The sequence below is a fragment of the Aulonocara stuartgranti genome (genome assembly GCF_965226115.1).
Source record: "Aulonocara stuartgranti genome assembly, chromosome: 7".
Lineage (NCBI taxonomy): Eukaryota > Metazoa > Chordata > Actinopteri > Cichliformes > Cichlidae > Aulonocara > Aulonocara stuartgranti.
The window spans coordinates 48,127,062-48,145,123 of record NC_138945.1 but is presented as its reverse complement, the minus strand read 5'-3'; the positions used below and the strand labels follow the sequence as shown (position 1 = coordinate 48,145,123).

At 38.4% G+C, this 18,062-nt stretch overlaps 1 protein-coding gene across 1 annotated transcript; it reads left to right on the top strand.

Annotated features, from left to right (window-relative positions):
- Nucleotides 1-1,550: 1,550 nt before the first annotated feature.
- scamp2 (secretory carrier membrane protein 2) lies at nucleotides 1,551-17,463 on the top strand. Its single transcript, XM_082540405.1, has 9 exons — nucleotides 1,551-1,726; nucleotides 8,127-8,204; nucleotides 8,480-8,545; nucleotides 10,094-10,205; nucleotides 10,771-10,899; nucleotides 11,151-11,310; nucleotides 11,794-11,895; nucleotides 13,201-13,318; nucleotides 15,666-17,463. Exons 1-9 carry the CDS (start codon nucleotides 1,670-1,672, stop codon nucleotides 15,813-15,815), a joined length of 972 nt encoding a protein of 323 aa, XP_082396531.1. The 5' UTR covers nucleotides 1,551-1,669; the 3' UTR covers nucleotides 15,816-17,463.
- The last annotated feature ends 599 nt before the right edge of the window (nucleotides 17,464-18,062 follow it).

The following is an 18,062-nucleotide window of genomic DNA, read 5'->3' as shown; positions in this document are numbered from 1 at the left end:
TGTTTGTTTTAATATTTATTCGACCATAACTGGTCACAGGGCATTCTGGACATGCCCTACGAGGACATCCGACAGTTAGGACCAACCCAAAATGGAAAGAAAATAAAACAACAAGAACAATATACATATAAACATATATATCTATAGATATATCTATAGCTATATAGAGAGAGTGTGTGAGTGTGTGTGTTCTTTTTATAATAAGTAAATTAAAGTTGAACTAAAAGAGTATGGAGTTTTTTATGCATTAAAACTTTTCATACATATGAGATTTTTACAGAAGTCTTCTCTTATATATATTTTTTCTATAAATACATTACACATTTTTCAGAAAATTTAATGAGCCAGCTATGAAACGAACTACGAGTGGAAATGTGGTTGGTCCAAATGACATACCTGTGGAGGTATGGAGATGTTGTCTTACTGACCAGATTGGTTGACACAATCTTGGAGAATGAGAGGATGCCTGAAGAAAGGAGGTGAAGTGCACTGATATGAATTTTCAAGAACAAGGGTGATGTGCAAACTGTAACTACAGAAGGATGCGAAAAAGAGGAAGACCTCAGAGAAGATTCATGGATTTAGCAAAGGAAGAAATGCAGAGGCATCCACAGGATTCACAAATAGTTTATTAATACTTTATTATTATTATTGTTGTTGTTGTTGTCATTATTAGTTTAGTAATCAGTTTGTTGGGTAAATAAGATTGTGGGGGTTTTTAATAACAAAAACTCAAATAACATCTACAATATAAGCCATGGACTCATATCAACATCGTTATGCTCAATGCAATGCTCAGGATTTTCTCCAAGTCTGTTGTGGCCAGAGCTATCCTCTACACTGTTGCATGCTGGGGCAGCAGGTTGAGGGGCTGCTGATGCCAACAGACTCAATACACCGATCTGCAAGGCCAGCAATGTTGTGGGGATGGAGGTGGACTCTCTTAAGGTGGTGACGGAGAGGCGAATGTTGTCCAAGATAAAGACAATGTTGGATAATTCCTCCCACCCACTCCATGACATGCTGGCTAGCCACAGGAGCACGTTCAGTGAGAGACTGAGATTACCAAAAAGCACCACTGAACGACACAGGAAATCATTCCTGTCTGTGGCCATCTCCCTGTACAACTCATCCACCGAACACACTGTATACTGCAATAGCTACATCCTTTTTGCACATGCTCTTCTTTCTTATTCAGATATTTAGTCGTAAGTGACTTATATGTATGTATATATTGTGCTATTTCTTACTTCTTGTTTTGTCTATTTTTGTTACTGTTTGTACTGGAGCACTGTAACCAACATAATTTCCCCTAGGGATCAATGAAGTATTCTGATTCTGGTTAACAATTGCACAATATAGTGAAGTAAGATAGAAACAAGGTTAACATGTAGGTAAAGAAAATAAATAATAATAATAAAAATGATAAGACATAACAACTGGAATTTGCTTTTAATCTCAAACGGCGCCGAGAGGGGTTGCAGGTGGCGCGCTTTGATTACCTGCGCATCATTTGACGCACACGTCATCGTCCAACTGGCTCAGTGCGCATGCGCTTTAAACTTTATTCGAGGAAGTGGTAGGACAGGCACCAGAAGCGATAGGGAAGAGTTTGTTGTTAACTCCACCTTCAGAGAAGACAAAAAGAACACCTCGCAACATTTTCAAAATGTCGGAATTTGATGCCAACCCGTTCGCAGATACTGCCAGCGAAAACCCTTTCAATGTAAGTACGAGGACTGAGATTATAAGGCGCAGTCGGTGACATATCAAACGGCGGCAGTTAAACGGTAGCCAGCACGCCAGGAAACTTGTTGGGTGGATGTCGGGGCGGGAACCTACGTCTTTGAGGATTGCAACCATTTGGCAGGAAGTGTGACTGACAGTTTTTTAACCAATCACGTGGCTTGTAAAACGGCTGCATATCCTGTGGGTTTAGTTGCAGGAAGTTAAACTTGAAATGTGTGTCAGATATATTTTTTAAGCCACAGTACCTATTTTCTGCTTCCTTCGGAAGATAATGTACATTATTGTGTGTATTTCTAATGTCTTAGACGTGATTTGTGATAGTTCTGGTGGTTTGTAATGTGACGTTTATCGAAACTGTTGGTTTTCTCTCTACAAAGAGCTTCTAGCACACAGGATGTCTGATAGTAGGCCAGTTGTTTGTGGAAATAGGAACGTCCTCCCTTCACTTTAAAATATTAAAAAGGGCGAGCGACAAACTAAGGTCTTTCTTTATATGCACTGAAATAATATTTAGTTATATGAACAGATTTATAGTAGGAAAGCCTACTGGGAATGTTCTTATCCTCATGTTCCCATACATTTTTCTCTGGATAAATGTTCAGAAATAGTGAGAGTAAGAGTGTTTAGTTGCTATATCTTTATAGATTTTCTTTTGTTCCCTTGCACTAAAATGGGTTAATAACTGAAACAAGCCCAGAATTTCACATTTGGTCATTAATGTTTCTGTTGGCTTTTTCACAAAGACGTGTTGAAGCTTTGAGGGGTATACTGTAAACACAGCCAGGTTTTCTTAGTGTTAGCAGGCTTGACAAAACCTAAAACCCTAGTCTGAGGTAATGGGGATCACAGTGGTGGTTACTGCTCCGGACAAGGCTATGTGTTCAGTCTAAGTTACCAAGGTAATTTGGCCAGTTATGAAGAGAGCCACTTTTGAGACACAAGAAACTGTCACGTTAGGTTTGACAAGCTCACTGACCCATTAATTGTACTTTGTAGTACACTCAGGAGCTAGAATTATTTGCCATTCATAAAGGAAGTGGTTTGACCCCTGGCTGCTTCAGTCTGCATGGAAAAGTGTCCTTGGGCAATTTTACCTCCATTATTGCCTAGTCCTCATCTGAAATTGAAAATGAAAGAAAGTAACAGAAGTCATAGAAAAAGACAAGTAGAATAAAGTACAATGTGAATATGTGTGTGAAAAGGAAGATGTGGCTTTTAGTCTTTAAGTGCTTTGAGTACTCAGTAAGAGTAGACAACCCCTTTAAATGCACCAGTCTGTGATTTAATATTATGCCAGCCAAGAAAAAGGATGAAAATGAAATAAATGGCTGACACAGAGGCAGCAGCAGTTAGGGAGACTCTGACATTGATTAATCCCTAATGTAAGTTACTCTTTAAAAACCTAGTTTTTGTCACTGTGTCTCATACTCCTTTAACACAGTATTTAACACACAGAAGTTTCAAACCCAACAATGGAAGAGCACCAATTTAAAAATGTTAACCATCATCTTTTGCTTGTTATTTTTTATCCATATATATGTGTATATATAAGAATGCATGATTTATTGTACATGTGTATGTACATGCAGGGAAACAGTCCTTTTATATCAGGTTTTCTCTTTCTCTTTCACGGAAACCTTTGAAGTCTGTCAGGAATTATCTCACACTCCACAAGTTTTCTTTTTTTTCTCTAGGACATGAGCTAGATATGTTAGCCTAGTTTCTGCAGTAGTAAAGAACCTGTTTATGTTTTCCATCTTTCCTTCTTATTATGCAATATGAAATTCATAAAGTAAAAAAAACAAAATTAAACCTGTCATAACTCTCCTTATTTAACAGTTTTTGAAATGAAGTGTAACATTTTAGTAACAGTGGCCATTCTTGAAAATGTAGAATTAGATAAAATGCAACATAAAAGGTGAATAGAAACTTAGCAGATTAATCACAATGGCTTGATCATGATGTCAGATTTGAATAACCGCATAGATAAGTGGGTGTTTGCATCTGTTAACACACACGTGCTGTTGTTAGGGTTTTTCAGTTCTACCAAATGTTAAGAAATCCATCTTATTGCAGAGAGAGCAACAGTTTATAGGAGCATTCAGAGTCCAAGGTTCAACCAGGCCTCACATTTAGTGTGACATATTTAACAGTAAATTGCTCTTATCACACTCCAAATCAAAACCAATGACCTGTGGGTACTATTCTGTGTAAGATTTAAGTGGCATTATGCTTTTACAGTATTGCAGAATGGAACTTTTGTTATCTCAAGTGTTCAATAGGTGTGACGTCAGTGGAGACTTCTGTTTGTTTGGTGGGTGGACTGGATAAATACCCTAGTAGCAGCTGGAGTATAATATGTACTCTGAAAAGCAGTTCTATTCATAAAAGCTCACATTAAATATTTAACATGTTACCAACCTTTGAAAGAATATTAAAAATGTTAAAATGTGCATGTTTGTGGACTGCAGACTGCACTATGCTGCTTTTTCCCCCTGTAGGCCTTTCTGAGCATGTGCTTCTATCATTTGTAGCACTGTGGTATCTAAATTATTATTTTTGGGCCTTTGCTGGACAGATGCAGTGAAGATGTTTACGGGTGGGAATGTTTACAGGTGTGTCACTTTCCTATGGTTAGGAAAGCAGGTAGAGAAAGGGGAATACATGCAGCAAAAGGTCGCGGGTTGGAGACGGACCCATGCCATACTGCTTTTGGTCACCTGTTCACCCAGTGAGCTAAACCTGCACCCCATGGCTGTGGTATCTAATGTAAAATGTAGTAGTATCCAGCTGCTATTTTGAAATGGCCACACCTAGGGAATCAGCAGTTATGAGAGCATGTCCGGTTTCCTTGTACAGAGACGTTAAAGTCACTGTATTATTTTTGTATTAAAATATGCCATGTTTACATGTCATCTATATACTTTATGCAGTTTTCCATATATCGGCATATATGGAAAACTGCATCTTTGTATGTCTGTCTATTGTTTTGAAGATGCTGTCCTCTTGTTTGAGGCTTGTCCCAGCTCGGTTTTCATTTCAGAGACTGTGTAAGTTTGCTGTCATCAGTTACTTTATTCACTGCTGTCGGTTTGTCTCTCTAAAGGATGTATAATAAGCCACTCCTCGCTGTTTACTAAGCATATGTTTTTTTTACCTGTGCAATTAGGTAAAGACGTTTTGAACGAGAGCCTTTGAATATCTTTGCAGGCAACAAGGAGTTGTTTCGTAAAATGTATCATGGGTCATTTAAGTTGGGTTTAGAGGTTAATTCCATTCACCCTTTTCCCTTTATATTGCTAGCTGTTGATCATCTCACTCAGACGTCTCTATGTTGCCGTCTGGGAATGTTTACAGGTGTGTCACAAGCACATATTAACAAGCAGGCGAGCTCTTATCACACTGTTGGTGAGTGACGTGTCACGTAGTCATGTGAAGTACTCGTTCCGTCAACCTTTTAAAGGAAGGACTGATTTGTCCCAGATTATTGAAGTGATTCTGGAAGTTGTTACTGTGTCATAGTTTTTGTTTTTGATCACCCACCGAGTTCACACAAACTTGCAGATGCAGCATTTCTCAGGACTGCATTGTACACCATCATTTCCAAATAAAAGCTTAGTTGTTACAATATGTTCTAGTGTAAATATTAGATATTGGTGTGTATATATATGTGTTTAGATGTTTCTTTTTATGTGCCAGTCTGGGATTATCTCTGAGACCTTGTCAGAGTAATTTACAGCATAGTTTCAGGTTCTTCCAGAACATCACAGGTTGTTGAGTTACATTCAAACCTTTTATAAGGAATGTTTTAATGAGGACAAGGTATGAGTCTACATATGCACAAGTTACATTTTACAACATAGTAGCAACCACCACACCCTATCAGTAAATTGTTTATTTCATATATGTATATGACAGTGGTTATAGCTACTGTTGCATAACCCTCTGCTTTCTGAATTTTAAATATTGCTGTTGTGGCTGCTGCCATGTTGGTATGTTGCTGAAATCGAGACCTGAAGTAGACAAAGGTCATTGGGAGGGTTGCAAACACAATATGTAATAATCTGTGCCAAATCAAATATGCATATCCTTCCACTGTAACTCACATTTTGAGTAAACCTCAAGTGGCCATCAGAAGAACTGCAGTTTTTGGAACTTGTTCAGCTGCTTCAATTTTCAGTCCCAGAGGGCTTAACAAACTGAGCCTTAGGAAGCCATTATTTCCATTGTCAACTGTCAACTAATTCGCTGCTGCTAGACTTCACGAAGAAAAGAACTGACTAGGGCTCCAAATACAAGGAGTGTTTGACTCCACTGCCCAGCCCTCTGAAGAATCCAGATATCAAAGGGATATTCATAGAAATCAAGGCTCAGATACTTTCCCTACTGAAAGACGTGAAGAGCAGGCCAGAGGTTGCACCACCATCAGAAACAAGCTGGTTCAGCCTATGTCGTGTGGTGTGTCTGCTCAAGACATGGCCATGGAGCAGACAGTATGGAGTTTCTGTTCATCCTCTGTAAAGAAACCATGAACCTCTTCTGACTAGGACACAGGAAAAGAATACAAACCTGCTAACTCAGTTTTGTGATAGCCCCTTCACTGGTTATGTAGGTTATAGTTATTGAACCTTTTGGAGGAAAAAAAATCTCTCCAATCTACCTGAAGACATCTCTGATTCAGACTCTGACTACTGCTGCTGAACAACTAGGCCAAGTTTTCCAGACTGAGCCTACGGGCCCCACCCCCGACACATCTTGAGCTGTGTCCCATTTTAAGACCTGGATTTTTTTTTTCAAAGCTGGTATTTGTAGCTGGGCTGAATTTGAGCCTTTATTCTGAGCGAACTGCTGAGTGTAAAGGTGTGTCTAAAAACTTCAGGTACTGGATCAGAGAATCTCATCGTCGTCGGGGGCTATAGATTGGAGAGGAGAAAAAAATCAGAAATAATTGTGTCAGGTGTAACTGGGACAAGTGGTAGCAATTAAGTTAAACAGAAGCTGAAGCTGTGTCAGGAAGATGGAGAACAATAAAATATTTGTGTAAGTTTAATTGAGACTGTAATTTTTCTTTGCAGGGTCTCTTTGGTTGTCCTTACCGATATTGACTGACAACCACTTAAATACAAATACAAAAGGACAATTTGCAATTAAGCTGTTGGCACATCCTAGAAATCTTACCGTCTTCCTTTCAAATAGGACAGACCCTTGTTGAATTACATCACGACACATGCGTGTTACCGGTACATCACAGGAGGCTCCAGAGACCCTGTTGGGCTGAAGTGGCGTCATGTATGGCAGGAATTCACAGTTACTGTTGTAGTTTTGGTGTGAATAAAAATTTCCTGGTACCTTTTTACCCCCCTCATATTTGTTTTTGCATGCCAATATAAAGTGCATCATTAAAATTTTTGGTCATGTGTTGGGATGCCACAAGCTGCCAAAATAGTGTCATCATCCAGTGCAGATGTCAAAACATGCTTTCTAGTTTTTTATTTTAGATTTAGGTTGTGCTTTACAGTTTTAATTCCTTAATAAAAAGGTTTATTGGAGGAAGAAAACTGTATGTGAATATAATGTTTTTAAGCCTTTAAAAGGTCTCCAAAAGGTCTTAAAAGGCTTTGAGAGAAATCTATAATTGCGTGCATGTGTGTAAAATGTACTGAACTGCATTGATGGAATTTATCAGGGCCTGACTTTCTTTTCTCAGACGTGTCAAAATAAGCAGTGCCTTCTCATATTATAGAGTGGTTAAATCAATAGTGAGCTCACTAGAGTCATTTAATGATTACCAGTGCTTCTCCAGGGGTAATATTACCAGGAACCTCAGAGGTTATTGCTGGATGTTATTGTACTTTACTTTATGACTTTGGCAAAGCATGATACGAGATTTCATAATCTCGGCTTTTTTCTTTTTGAGGGTTGCTTTCAGTGTTTCAGGAAATGGTAAAGCTTATAACAAAGAGTTCTTCTGGAGAGAAAATGAACAGCACTAAATGAATTTCTTCTTTGTAGATTTTAAGTCTAAATAAACTTGATATTCTTTATTTATTTATATTTATAAATATATATTTATTTTATTTTATATTTATTTATATTCTTGCAAAACTGTTCAGTTAAGCCATGTCAGTTAAGCCATGTAAATGCACTTACCTCTAATAGCAGCTCACCAAACCTGGTACAAGAGGCCTCTTTTTCATTACTGCATAGCACCTACACTTATTTCTGCAGCTTTTAGCTCAAAGATAAGAAATACTTCCAAGCTGTCATCATAGACAGAAATTGGATCAAAATGTATTTGTAGATTTTCAGGTAACTCATTATTATAAGTTGATAAAGATGCGCACGTGTTTTTATTATTATTTTTATTGTTTTTCCAGGATCCCTCTGTCACTCAGGTGACAAAATCCAACATCGAACCAGTTGACCAGTACAACCCTTTCTCTGCTCAACCCAGTGTAAGACATCTGGAAGCTACATTTTCTACTCATTTTGTTGGTTTTGAAACCATTTGATGGTGTCTTATCTGCACATTTCCTCATTATTTCGTTTTCCTGTCAAAATATTGTATCTTTTGTTTTTTCTCACCATCTTTCAGTTCACCATTTCAATTTTTTGGTCTTGGCCTGCTTATGTCGCCATTCCCTTTATCTTCTTAGCCTTGTTTTCCTGGTATTCCTTCTCTTTTACTGGTTGCATTTGAATCTTTTATTTGCTTATTGTTGTTTTTTAGGATGGACTAGCAGCTCACACCACATCTCCTGCTGTGCTACAGCCATCTACAGAGCCCAGTCCACAGGTGAGAATTTATACCAAACCCACCACTTCTCTGATTAAAAAAAATATTTTTATGAAGGTGAATGAGCAGGTGTGGGTGAGATTTTATAACAATCTAGCATTATTATTGCACAATTATGTGACCTCACTCTGTTTTTTCAGTTGATGGATGGTGGGAATTATGAGATTGAGATACATCGAAGCCCTGATTGACAACAAAGAGCAGAATAAGACTCAGTTGCAGTTTACTGAAGCTGTAAGACGGCCCCAGTCTGTCAGGAGAGGTTGGCTAATGCTAACATTGTGCAAAGCAAGCTAAAAATACATCTGGTAGTAAAACATTTTTGAGAGCAACTCAAACTTACTGTAGAAGACCACTACATCTAAGCCAAGATGAGCAAGACCATTTATTGAAATTCAATAAATACATTTAAAAAATTTCAGTTCTTATCCTAGGTCTAGATATCACAGATGGGCTCTTAATCACATATTCCTACTGCAGCACATTTAGAAGAACTCATAATAACTACGATGACAATTGGATGTTATTTAGTGACAGTGTGAACGGAGGTGTGCGTTTTGTCTTGCCCTCTGCTGTGCTCTGGGTACTAAAAGTTTGGAAACCACTAAGAAAGAGTATTTTCTTAAGTTCCAATTCTACTTATCCTGCCTGTTTAATTAACAGTTATTTTTTCACACAGATGCTGTAGCCGTTTCTTTTACTCAAAGCCATTTAGTTGCTACATCGAACTAAATGTCCAAACCTTATTTTGCCAAAAAGATCACAAAACTGAGCTTTTAATTAGGGGTGGGTTTTTATAATCGATTTATCGATTAAAATCGATTCTGGCTTGGATAACGTGAAATCGATTCATTAAAATTGTGAATCGTTTTTTTAATATAAATTTATTTTGCCCGAAATGCCAGAATCTCAGGTGAAAAATCACAAAATTTCAATAACCACCAAACAGCTAAGACAGTAAATGAGAGCAGGTACACGGATTCAGCACAAAGACGTTCTAAAATGTTTAGAAATTGCATTTTTTAGCAACACGTGGCTCATTTTAGAATTCTAAAATAACTGGATGTGTCTAAAGGGCAATCTGTCCCTTCAGACTCTCAGTATGGTCCTTACGTCAGGATGTGTGGTTGCTACACAAACATCTACTCACTTTACACATTATTATAATGAAGCTCTTTGTTCTGTCCTATAAATATTCATGAATAGCAAAACAGATCACCTGCATCCTACCTCTTCCTGGCAAGTCAGAGATCAGATATGATAACCATGAATATGTATTTCCTGTAATATGTCATTTAAAAGTCAAGTACACCCTTTTAGATGCCTGTGAAAACAGATGCAATTCAGAGTGTTTATTGAAGTAGCTCACAGCGACTGATTGCTGTCTTGGGTGTTAAAAACTGAAACTAGAAAGCTTATATGTGAAGTGAATCATTTCTGCACCGTTTCCTTGCTATCTGCATGAAATCGGAGTCTCCTGACAGTGGCTTAGGTAATTTTCTGTGCATCTAATGTGGTGGTTGAGTGAAGCGTTTCCTCCTTTTTCAGGTAACTGCTGCTGCAGCTCAGGCCAACCTGCTGAGGCAGCAGGAAGAGCTGGAGAGGAAAGCTGCCGAGCTGGACCGCAGAGAGCATGAGCTACAGAGCAGAGGCCCGACAGGTCATTAAAAACAAAACTCCTCAGCACAGCGCCCTGATAACAGACAATGATTTGCAACGTGGGCATTATGTACCAAAGACAAATATAAAACTACATCCTTGCACTCACTGGCTTTTTTTTTTTTTTTTTTTTTTTTGGCTCTGATATTCATATCAATAGGTCTGCAAAGAGCTATAACAATAATATGAAGATCATTATCTGTTAATTATCAACTCTGGTGAATGACTGAATGTTTGGTGAAATGTGTCTTCATGTGCTGCATCTGCTGATGTAAACTTGCGGTGATAAGTTTTTAGTTTAGTTTAAAAAGCAGATGCTTAGATAGGTTTATGTAAACAGTGCAGTTATGTTCCAGAGGCACAGCAGTGACATTATCCAGCCTGCTTAGGTAGGAATGCTGCTGTACATTGACTCCCACACACTTGAGTAAATGACTCAGATGAATGTGTCAGTATTTTAAAAATAACCACCGGTTGCTTTTTGTTAAACTCTATTCGTGCTCATGATATATCTGCTGTCTTGTATTTATAGTTTGCCATGCTGATGTTATCTCTTGACTCGACAGGTAAAGAGAACAACTGGCCTCCACTTCCAAAGTTCTTCCCCATCAAACCATGTTTTTACCAGGACTTCTCAGAGGAAATCCCCCCAGAGTGCCAGAGAGTCTGCAAGATGATGTACTACCTCTGGATGTGTAAGCACATTACATTTTTAGGGGGGCGGACATTGGAAGTCTGAGAAGTAAAAACCTTTCAGGAAGGTTTGAAGCTCTGAATCGGTGTAAAAATGTACCCTAAAATCACTTCTTAACAACACCGGTTGGTGTGATGGGAAAAACACTCCAGCCAGTACTGTTTAGTTTTTGTTCTTCTTTGCTGTATACATACATGATACTGAAATTCTGACTAGAATACAATCACTGACTCTCTCTACTGTCGTCCTCAGTCAACTGTGTGACTCTGTTCCTCAACCTGCTGGCATGTTTGGCTTTCTTCACCACGGCTTCAAGCAATGGTGTGGACTTTGGTCTCTCCATTCTCTGGCTCATCCTCTTTGCTCCCTGCTCCTTCCTCTGCTGGTACCGACCCGTCTACAAGGCCTTCAGGTGAGTCCCCCCATCATGAAAGGTACTGTATGCATCATTTGACCCCGTGTGTGGACAGTGATGTGTGTTTTTAAGAACTCTGCTTAAAAGGCATTTTTTCATCTGGATTTTACAGACGTGTACATTAATGCATTAGCTTTTGAAATGTTTGTTCCCAAATGTATTGTGTATAAATTTAACAAAAAACCCTGTGAGTTTATTTTTAAGTTTCGATCAACTGCTGTGAACAAAAAGAAAAATGTCTGATAACTTTGATACTTTTTGTAACAACGATAATGCGTCTGCGCCAGATGTATTCGCTTTCCCTTGTAATTTTTGTGCTGTCACAGTGTGTATTTCACACATTACATTTATATTACAGCGTTGCCATGGTAAAGATTTGCACTTGCACATGTCACTTACATTCATATAACTGTACTCCTGATATAAATGTGTTTTCTAAGTCTGAAAGTTTAATGGATGGTTTTTTCCTCTTTTTTTCAGGACTGACAGCTCCTTCAGCTTCTTCTTGTTCTTCTTTGTGTTTTTTTGCCAAGTGGTAATCTTCATCATCCAGTCAATAGGCATACCCCACTGGGGCAACAGGTGAGTGTCATGTATGTCCTATTTTTCAATAAAAACTTTAGTTTTCCAGATGGCTTCTTCAAAAGTAAATATGTGGGCATTACGTTTATGGTTTTTAAGCATATACTTGAAATAATATGTTAAGGATATAATAGGATAGCTTTTTTTTTATTACCCTCTGCAAATTTCAATTATTTTTTTTTAAACTCTAATCTGTATTTAATTACATATCTCTATAAATAAAGCTTATATTAGTCCAGCATGTTATGGTAGATATATGCATTGCATGAAAGTAAATCAGAGTCCTATTTCAATTTCAGTTTGTGCATCTTCATCACAAACCACAGACATTTTGGATATAAAGTCGTAACAGTTATTTCATATTCTGTTGGCGGCTTTAGTGAAATTTAGAAGTTTAAAAAACTATTTTTAAACACCAGAAATTGCAATAAGTATATTTTAAGTTCAAGTTCGAACAAATGTTATAATTTAACATATAATTTTGACAGAATAATTATGTTTATATTAATATTAATTCATAGTATGTATGAATCTCATAAGAGCTTATGAATAGATAATAAAATAACTGGTTTCGCGGGAGTATTCACGTTGTGATCGTGTCCCCCTGACTGACAAAGTGTTTTGTGTGCTTGTGATTTGTTGCGTTAAATAATCAGAACTATTACCGGTCATTTGGCCTGTCAGCTGCCGTCCTCTCTCTTTCCTTCATTTTCTGCAATCTTTCATCTCTCACGACAGAAACTTTCCATTCTTCAGCCTCTAGCCTGCTGCCTCTCTGTCTGCGGGTAACTCTGTAAGTTTCTGCTGCTTGCAGTCTGTTACCCCACCATTTCTTTGTTCTCTTTTCCCAATCTAAATGTGTTTCAGCTTAAACTGCATCAGAATACGGTGTCATAACCTCTGCTCTTTAACCAGTGATCCATTTTAAATACTAACCTGCTGTTTTTTACTTTGTGTTTGTTTGTTGTTGTTTTTTTCCTATTTTTTTAACTTCTTAATATTACGATCAAATTAATTATAAATGTATTAAAGTCAAACAGAGTTTTAAAGGTAAAAAGAAGAATAAGAGCAACAGAAAATGAGGGCAGTGATGTTCATTTATTTCACGTTAATTATTTAACCAGTGGTTGGCATTTGTTTTTGTCCAGCTGCTTCCAAAACACATTCTTCTCTTCTCCTCAAATCGAATATAGCAGCGTACATGTGTTGTACGCTGTATGTTGTATGTTTCCTTCTGTTGAATACAATTTTAAGTTTCACTGATGCTGTTCATAAGATCACCTAAAACTCTGCTGTTTGTTGCAGTGGTTGGCTCTCTGCATTCACTATCATCAGTGAACACCGTGCAGTGGGAATCATCATGATCATAGTGGCCATCCTCTTCACTTTGTGCGCTGTGATGTCTGTCATTCTGCTCAAGATGGTAAGAGTTGCCTCACTTTTCTTTTCTTTTTTTCTTAATTTTCTTCAGAACACAGTTTTTATCTCTGGTTATTTTACTTGTTGACTCACTAATCAACAGTTGCTAGATGTCTGTGTAATGTTATGGTTGATTTTTGGTTAACACCAGTGCAAATCCTTCAAGTGCACCAATCACAATGAAATGGAATTCCAGCCATTCATTCATTCTTACATGTGTGTCCAGTTCAGGAGCCTATCCCAGCCCTATGCTTCTAATAGGGCAAGAAGCAAGGTAGATCCTGGACAGGTCACCATTGTGTCACAAGGCTAACACAGAGAGAAAGACCGTCATTCACACTCACATCTAAGGCATTTTTAGAAATACGACATGCTTATCTCTAGTCTGTGGGAAGAAACCAGTGTATCCAGAGAGAAACCCATCTGGCCAGCATGTTTGAACCAGGAACCCTCTTGTTGTGCTGCCTGCTAAATTCAATTTAGAAATAAAATAATAATTCCACTTCATTTTTGTAGCACCAGATCAAAATTGTCATTGCAAATTGCTTTATGTTAGAGAGAAGCCAAAATCAGTTGATCCCCTATGAGCCGTACTTGATGATTTTTAGTAGGAAGAGACCTCATGCAGTACCAGGCCGAAGCGGGATTTATTTTCCAGCAGAGGTACAGTGGGGCAAAAATGTATTTAGTCAGCCACCGATTGTGCAAGTTCCCCCACCTAAAATGATGACAGAGGTCAGTAATTTGCACCAGAGGTACACTTCAACTGTGAGAGACAGAATGTGAAAAAAAAATCCATGAATCCACATGGTAGGATTTGTAAAGAATTTATTCGTAAATCAGGGTGGAAAATAAGTATTTGGTCAATAACAAAAATACAACTCAATACTTTGTAACATAACCTTTGTTGGCAATAACAGAGGTCAAACGTTTACTATAGGTCTTTACCAGGTTTGCACACACAGTAGCTGGTATTTTGGCCCATTCCTCCATGCAGATCTTCTCGAGAGCAGCGATGTTTTGGGGCTGTCGCCGAGCAACACGGACTTTCAACTCCCGCCACAGATTTTCTATGGGGTTGAGGTCTGGAGACTGGCTAGGCCACTCCAGGACTTTCAAATGCTTCTTACAGAGCCACTCCTTTGTTGCCCGGGCGGTGTGTTTTGGATTATTGTCATGTTGGAAGACCCAGCCTCGTTTCATCTTCAAAGTTCTCACTGATGGAAGGAGGTTTTGGCTCAAAATCTCACGATACATGGCCCCATTCATTCTGTCCTTAACACGGAGCAGTCGTCCTGTCCCCTTGGCAGAAAAACAGCCCCATAGCATGATGTTTCCACCCCCATGCTTCACAGTAGGTATGGTGTTCTTGGGATGCAACTCAGTATTCTTCGTCCTCCAAACACGACGAGTTGAGTTTATACCAAAAAGTTCTACTTTGGTTTCATCTGACCACATGACATTCTCCCAATCCTCTGCTGTATCATCCATGTGCTCTCTGGCAAACTTCAGACGGGCCTGGACATGCACTGGCTTCAGCAGCGGAACACGTCTGGCACTGCGGGATTTGATTCCCTGCCGTTGTAGTGTGTTACTGATGGTGACCTTTGTTACTTTGGTCCCAGCTCTCTGCAGGTCATTCACCAGGTCCCCCCGTGTGGTTCTGGGATCTTTGCTCACCGTTCTCATGATCATTTTGACCCCACGGGATGAGATCTTGCGTGGAGCCCCAGATCAAGGGAGATTATCAGTGGTCTTGTATGTCTTCCATTTTCTGATGATTGCTCCCACAGTTGATTTTTTTCACACCAAGCTACTTGCCTATTGTAGATTCACTCTTCCCAGTCTGGTGCAGGTCTACAATACTTTTCCTGGTGTCCTTCAAAAGCTCTTTGGTCTTGGCCATGGCGGAGTTTGGAGTCTGACTGTTTGAGGCTGTGGACAGGAGTCTTTTATACAGATGATGAGTTCAAACAGGTGCCATTCATACAGGTAACGAGTGGGGGACAGAAAAGCTTCTTACAGAAGACGTTACAGGTCTGTGAGAGCCAGAGATTTTCCTTGTTTGAGGTGACCAAATACTTATTTTCCACCCTGATTTACGAATAAATTCTTTACAAATCCTACCATGTGAATTCATGGATTTTTTTTCACATTCTGTCTCTCACAGTTGAAGTGTACCTCTGGTGCAAATTACTGACCTCTGTCATCATTTTAAGTGGGGGAACTTGCACAATCGGTGGCTGACTAAATACTTTTTTGCCCCACTGTAGCTCGTTTGGTGTCTCCTCCCATACAGGGATGACCTACCTGTTTAAACAGCAATTTTCTCACAATTTCTTCCTCCTCAGGTCCACAGCATGTACCGACGTACTGGGGCCAGTTTCCAGAAGGCACAGCAGGAGTTCTCTCAGGGCGTCTTCACCAGTAAAACCTTCCAAACTGCTGCTGCTGGAACAGCTTCCTCTGCTGCCCAGGGAGCCTTCCAGGCAAACAACTAATGGTAGATTTAGCTAAACTGAGCTTGTTTAGCAGGTCAATGTCTGTACATTATCAGGTCTGGATAATTAATTAAACTAAAGCTGAACAAATGAGCCTTTTGAGGCCATCGGCCAGATTTCTGGAAATAAGAATTTGACCTCATAATGTACAGACCCTGAGCCAGGTTAAGCTCCTTCACCCTTCACCATCAGCATTTCCCTGTATCTCCTTTTGCTTGTCACTTTCAGTGTGTGCTATGCAGAGTTATATCGTCTGAAGTGGGTGTTTTTAAAAAAAAAACAAACAAACAAAAAAGCAAGCAGTGGAGGGAAAGTGCAAACTGGAGTGTAAAGCATGAAGTTGACTCAGTGCTATTTCAGCATTTCTTGTACATAAAATATAAATATTTTACATTTCATGTGGGTGCAGTGAGCTTGCGGTCCTCCACACTGATGGAATATCCTGTAATATAAATAAGATGAAGTGTTTGTCATTGATTGACATGTATTTTGTCCTGGAAGCATATCTCTTTGCTTTTGTTTGCTGCACGTTTTCAGTCTAATGAGGAAGAAATGGATCTGACAGATCGTGCTAATTGTAATCTGTGTGGCCTTAAAGTTTTGGATATTCTTTGGATGTTATTGCACAAAATGACTTAAACCTGGAGTAAGATGATCTTGGTAGTTAGCTCATGATTTCTACATAACCAAGTGCATCCACAGAGGAAACCACATCGCTCCACATCATTTCATGCTTGTACTCAGATTTTTTTTTTTTTAAATCTAATTCGGCAGACTGAGGTTCTGATGTCCTTTTTTTTTTTGTTTGTTTGTTTTTCTCCAGCCGAATATTCTTGCTGAACTGGTAATATTTACAAATGTTATCAGGATCACATTCATTTTTTTCTTATTTTTTAGCAGCTTCAGCTATGTCTTCTCACTACCTTGTTTAAGAGATGTTTCTAAGGAAACCAAACGAGTACTGAATATAAAAATGGAACATTTTTCTGATTAAAATAAGTAGATCAATATTTCATATAGATTCTTTAATGGACTGAGTCCATCCAAGCTAGAGTATTTTTTGAAATTTACTAACATTTAATGCAGGAGAAATGTTAGAAAATTTGCAATGATTTTTTTTAAACGGTGTGAATATTTAACAACAATCAGAAAGTAAGTCGGGTATTCTGATTTCTGAGAAATCAGATATGTATCTGATTAGATGTTTGCCAAAGCAGTGTGAATATGATACATTTCATCCTCCTCAGAACACATCCAGTTTCAGTAAACAGCTGCGGTATTTTCATTTCTTCTTGGAAATAGTGGAACATCTTCCTTGTATTCCTGTAACTTGTCCACTGAGCTCTAAATTATTTGTGTGCTGGTGTATATTTTCTACCTGATTTCATGTATTAAAAAACATGTGTGTGTGCGTGTTTATTGATTGTACTGTTTCAAAGCATCAGCTTGGATGTAACATGTTCCTAAATGACAAGTGCAAATTTGAATGTTTTTTTATGACGTTCCTGCACCGCATAACAGTCTGATTGGAGGTTTGAGCTTATTTACACATGTATAGTAAATATGGTTTTAAATTCACACATTTCTGAATGCAGATCTGGATTTTGTATTTTAGCGTCTATTAAAATTTCTTTGCTTTAATTTAAAACTGTTTTCCTTACTTTCCTTTTTTTAGTTTTACAGAACATTAGCGATTGAGCAATATGGAGACACAGTTGAGAAGGTTTGGACGTGTACGGAGGGTGGATGGTGGATATGAACAAAAGAATTTCCTGCATCTGGACGCAATAAAGTACATGTTATCTAAAAAGTAATCGGTTCACATTAGCATTAGCCCAACATCTGACATGATCAAAGGAGACATAATACCAGTGACGTGAAGACAATGGTACTGCATCAATATGAGTTTGAATATTATTAAAGCTTAAGTATTTTAATCCATAAATGTCACATACCTTTAAATTGGGTAACAATTTGAACTAGTATGATAGAACAAAGATAATGTTTTGCTTAGTGTTGCAAATCAAAAATTTGGGGGAAGAAAGTTGATATATTGATGCTTAGTTGCTACAATATGTAACAGAAATTTATCTGTATTGTGGACACCAGTGCTACCCCTCAGCCTCCTAGTAGATGCACCTTTGATATGAAAACTCATTCTCAATCTCATTCAGAAGATTTTCTGAAAGCTTGACCTTGACTTTGAGGTTGAGGTCACAGATTCAGACTTATCGGAGATGTCCGTGG

What these genes read in the sequence shown, in the direction of transcription:
- scamp2 (XM_082540405.1), top strand. Translation starts at nt 1,670, where the DNA reads ATGTCGGAATTTGATGCCAACCCGTTCGCAGATACTGCCAGCGAAAAC. An exon ending in CTACAGAGCCCAGTCCACAG is followed by an intron (nt 8,546 to 10,093) that starts GTGAGAATTTAT and finishes CTCCTTTTTCAG; the next exon opens with GTAACTGCTGCTGCAGCTCA. An exon ending in CTGTCATTCTGCTCAAGATG is followed by an intron (nt 13,319 to 15,665) that starts GTAAGAGTTGCC and finishes CTTCCTCCTCAG; the next exon opens with GTCCACAGCATGTACCGACG.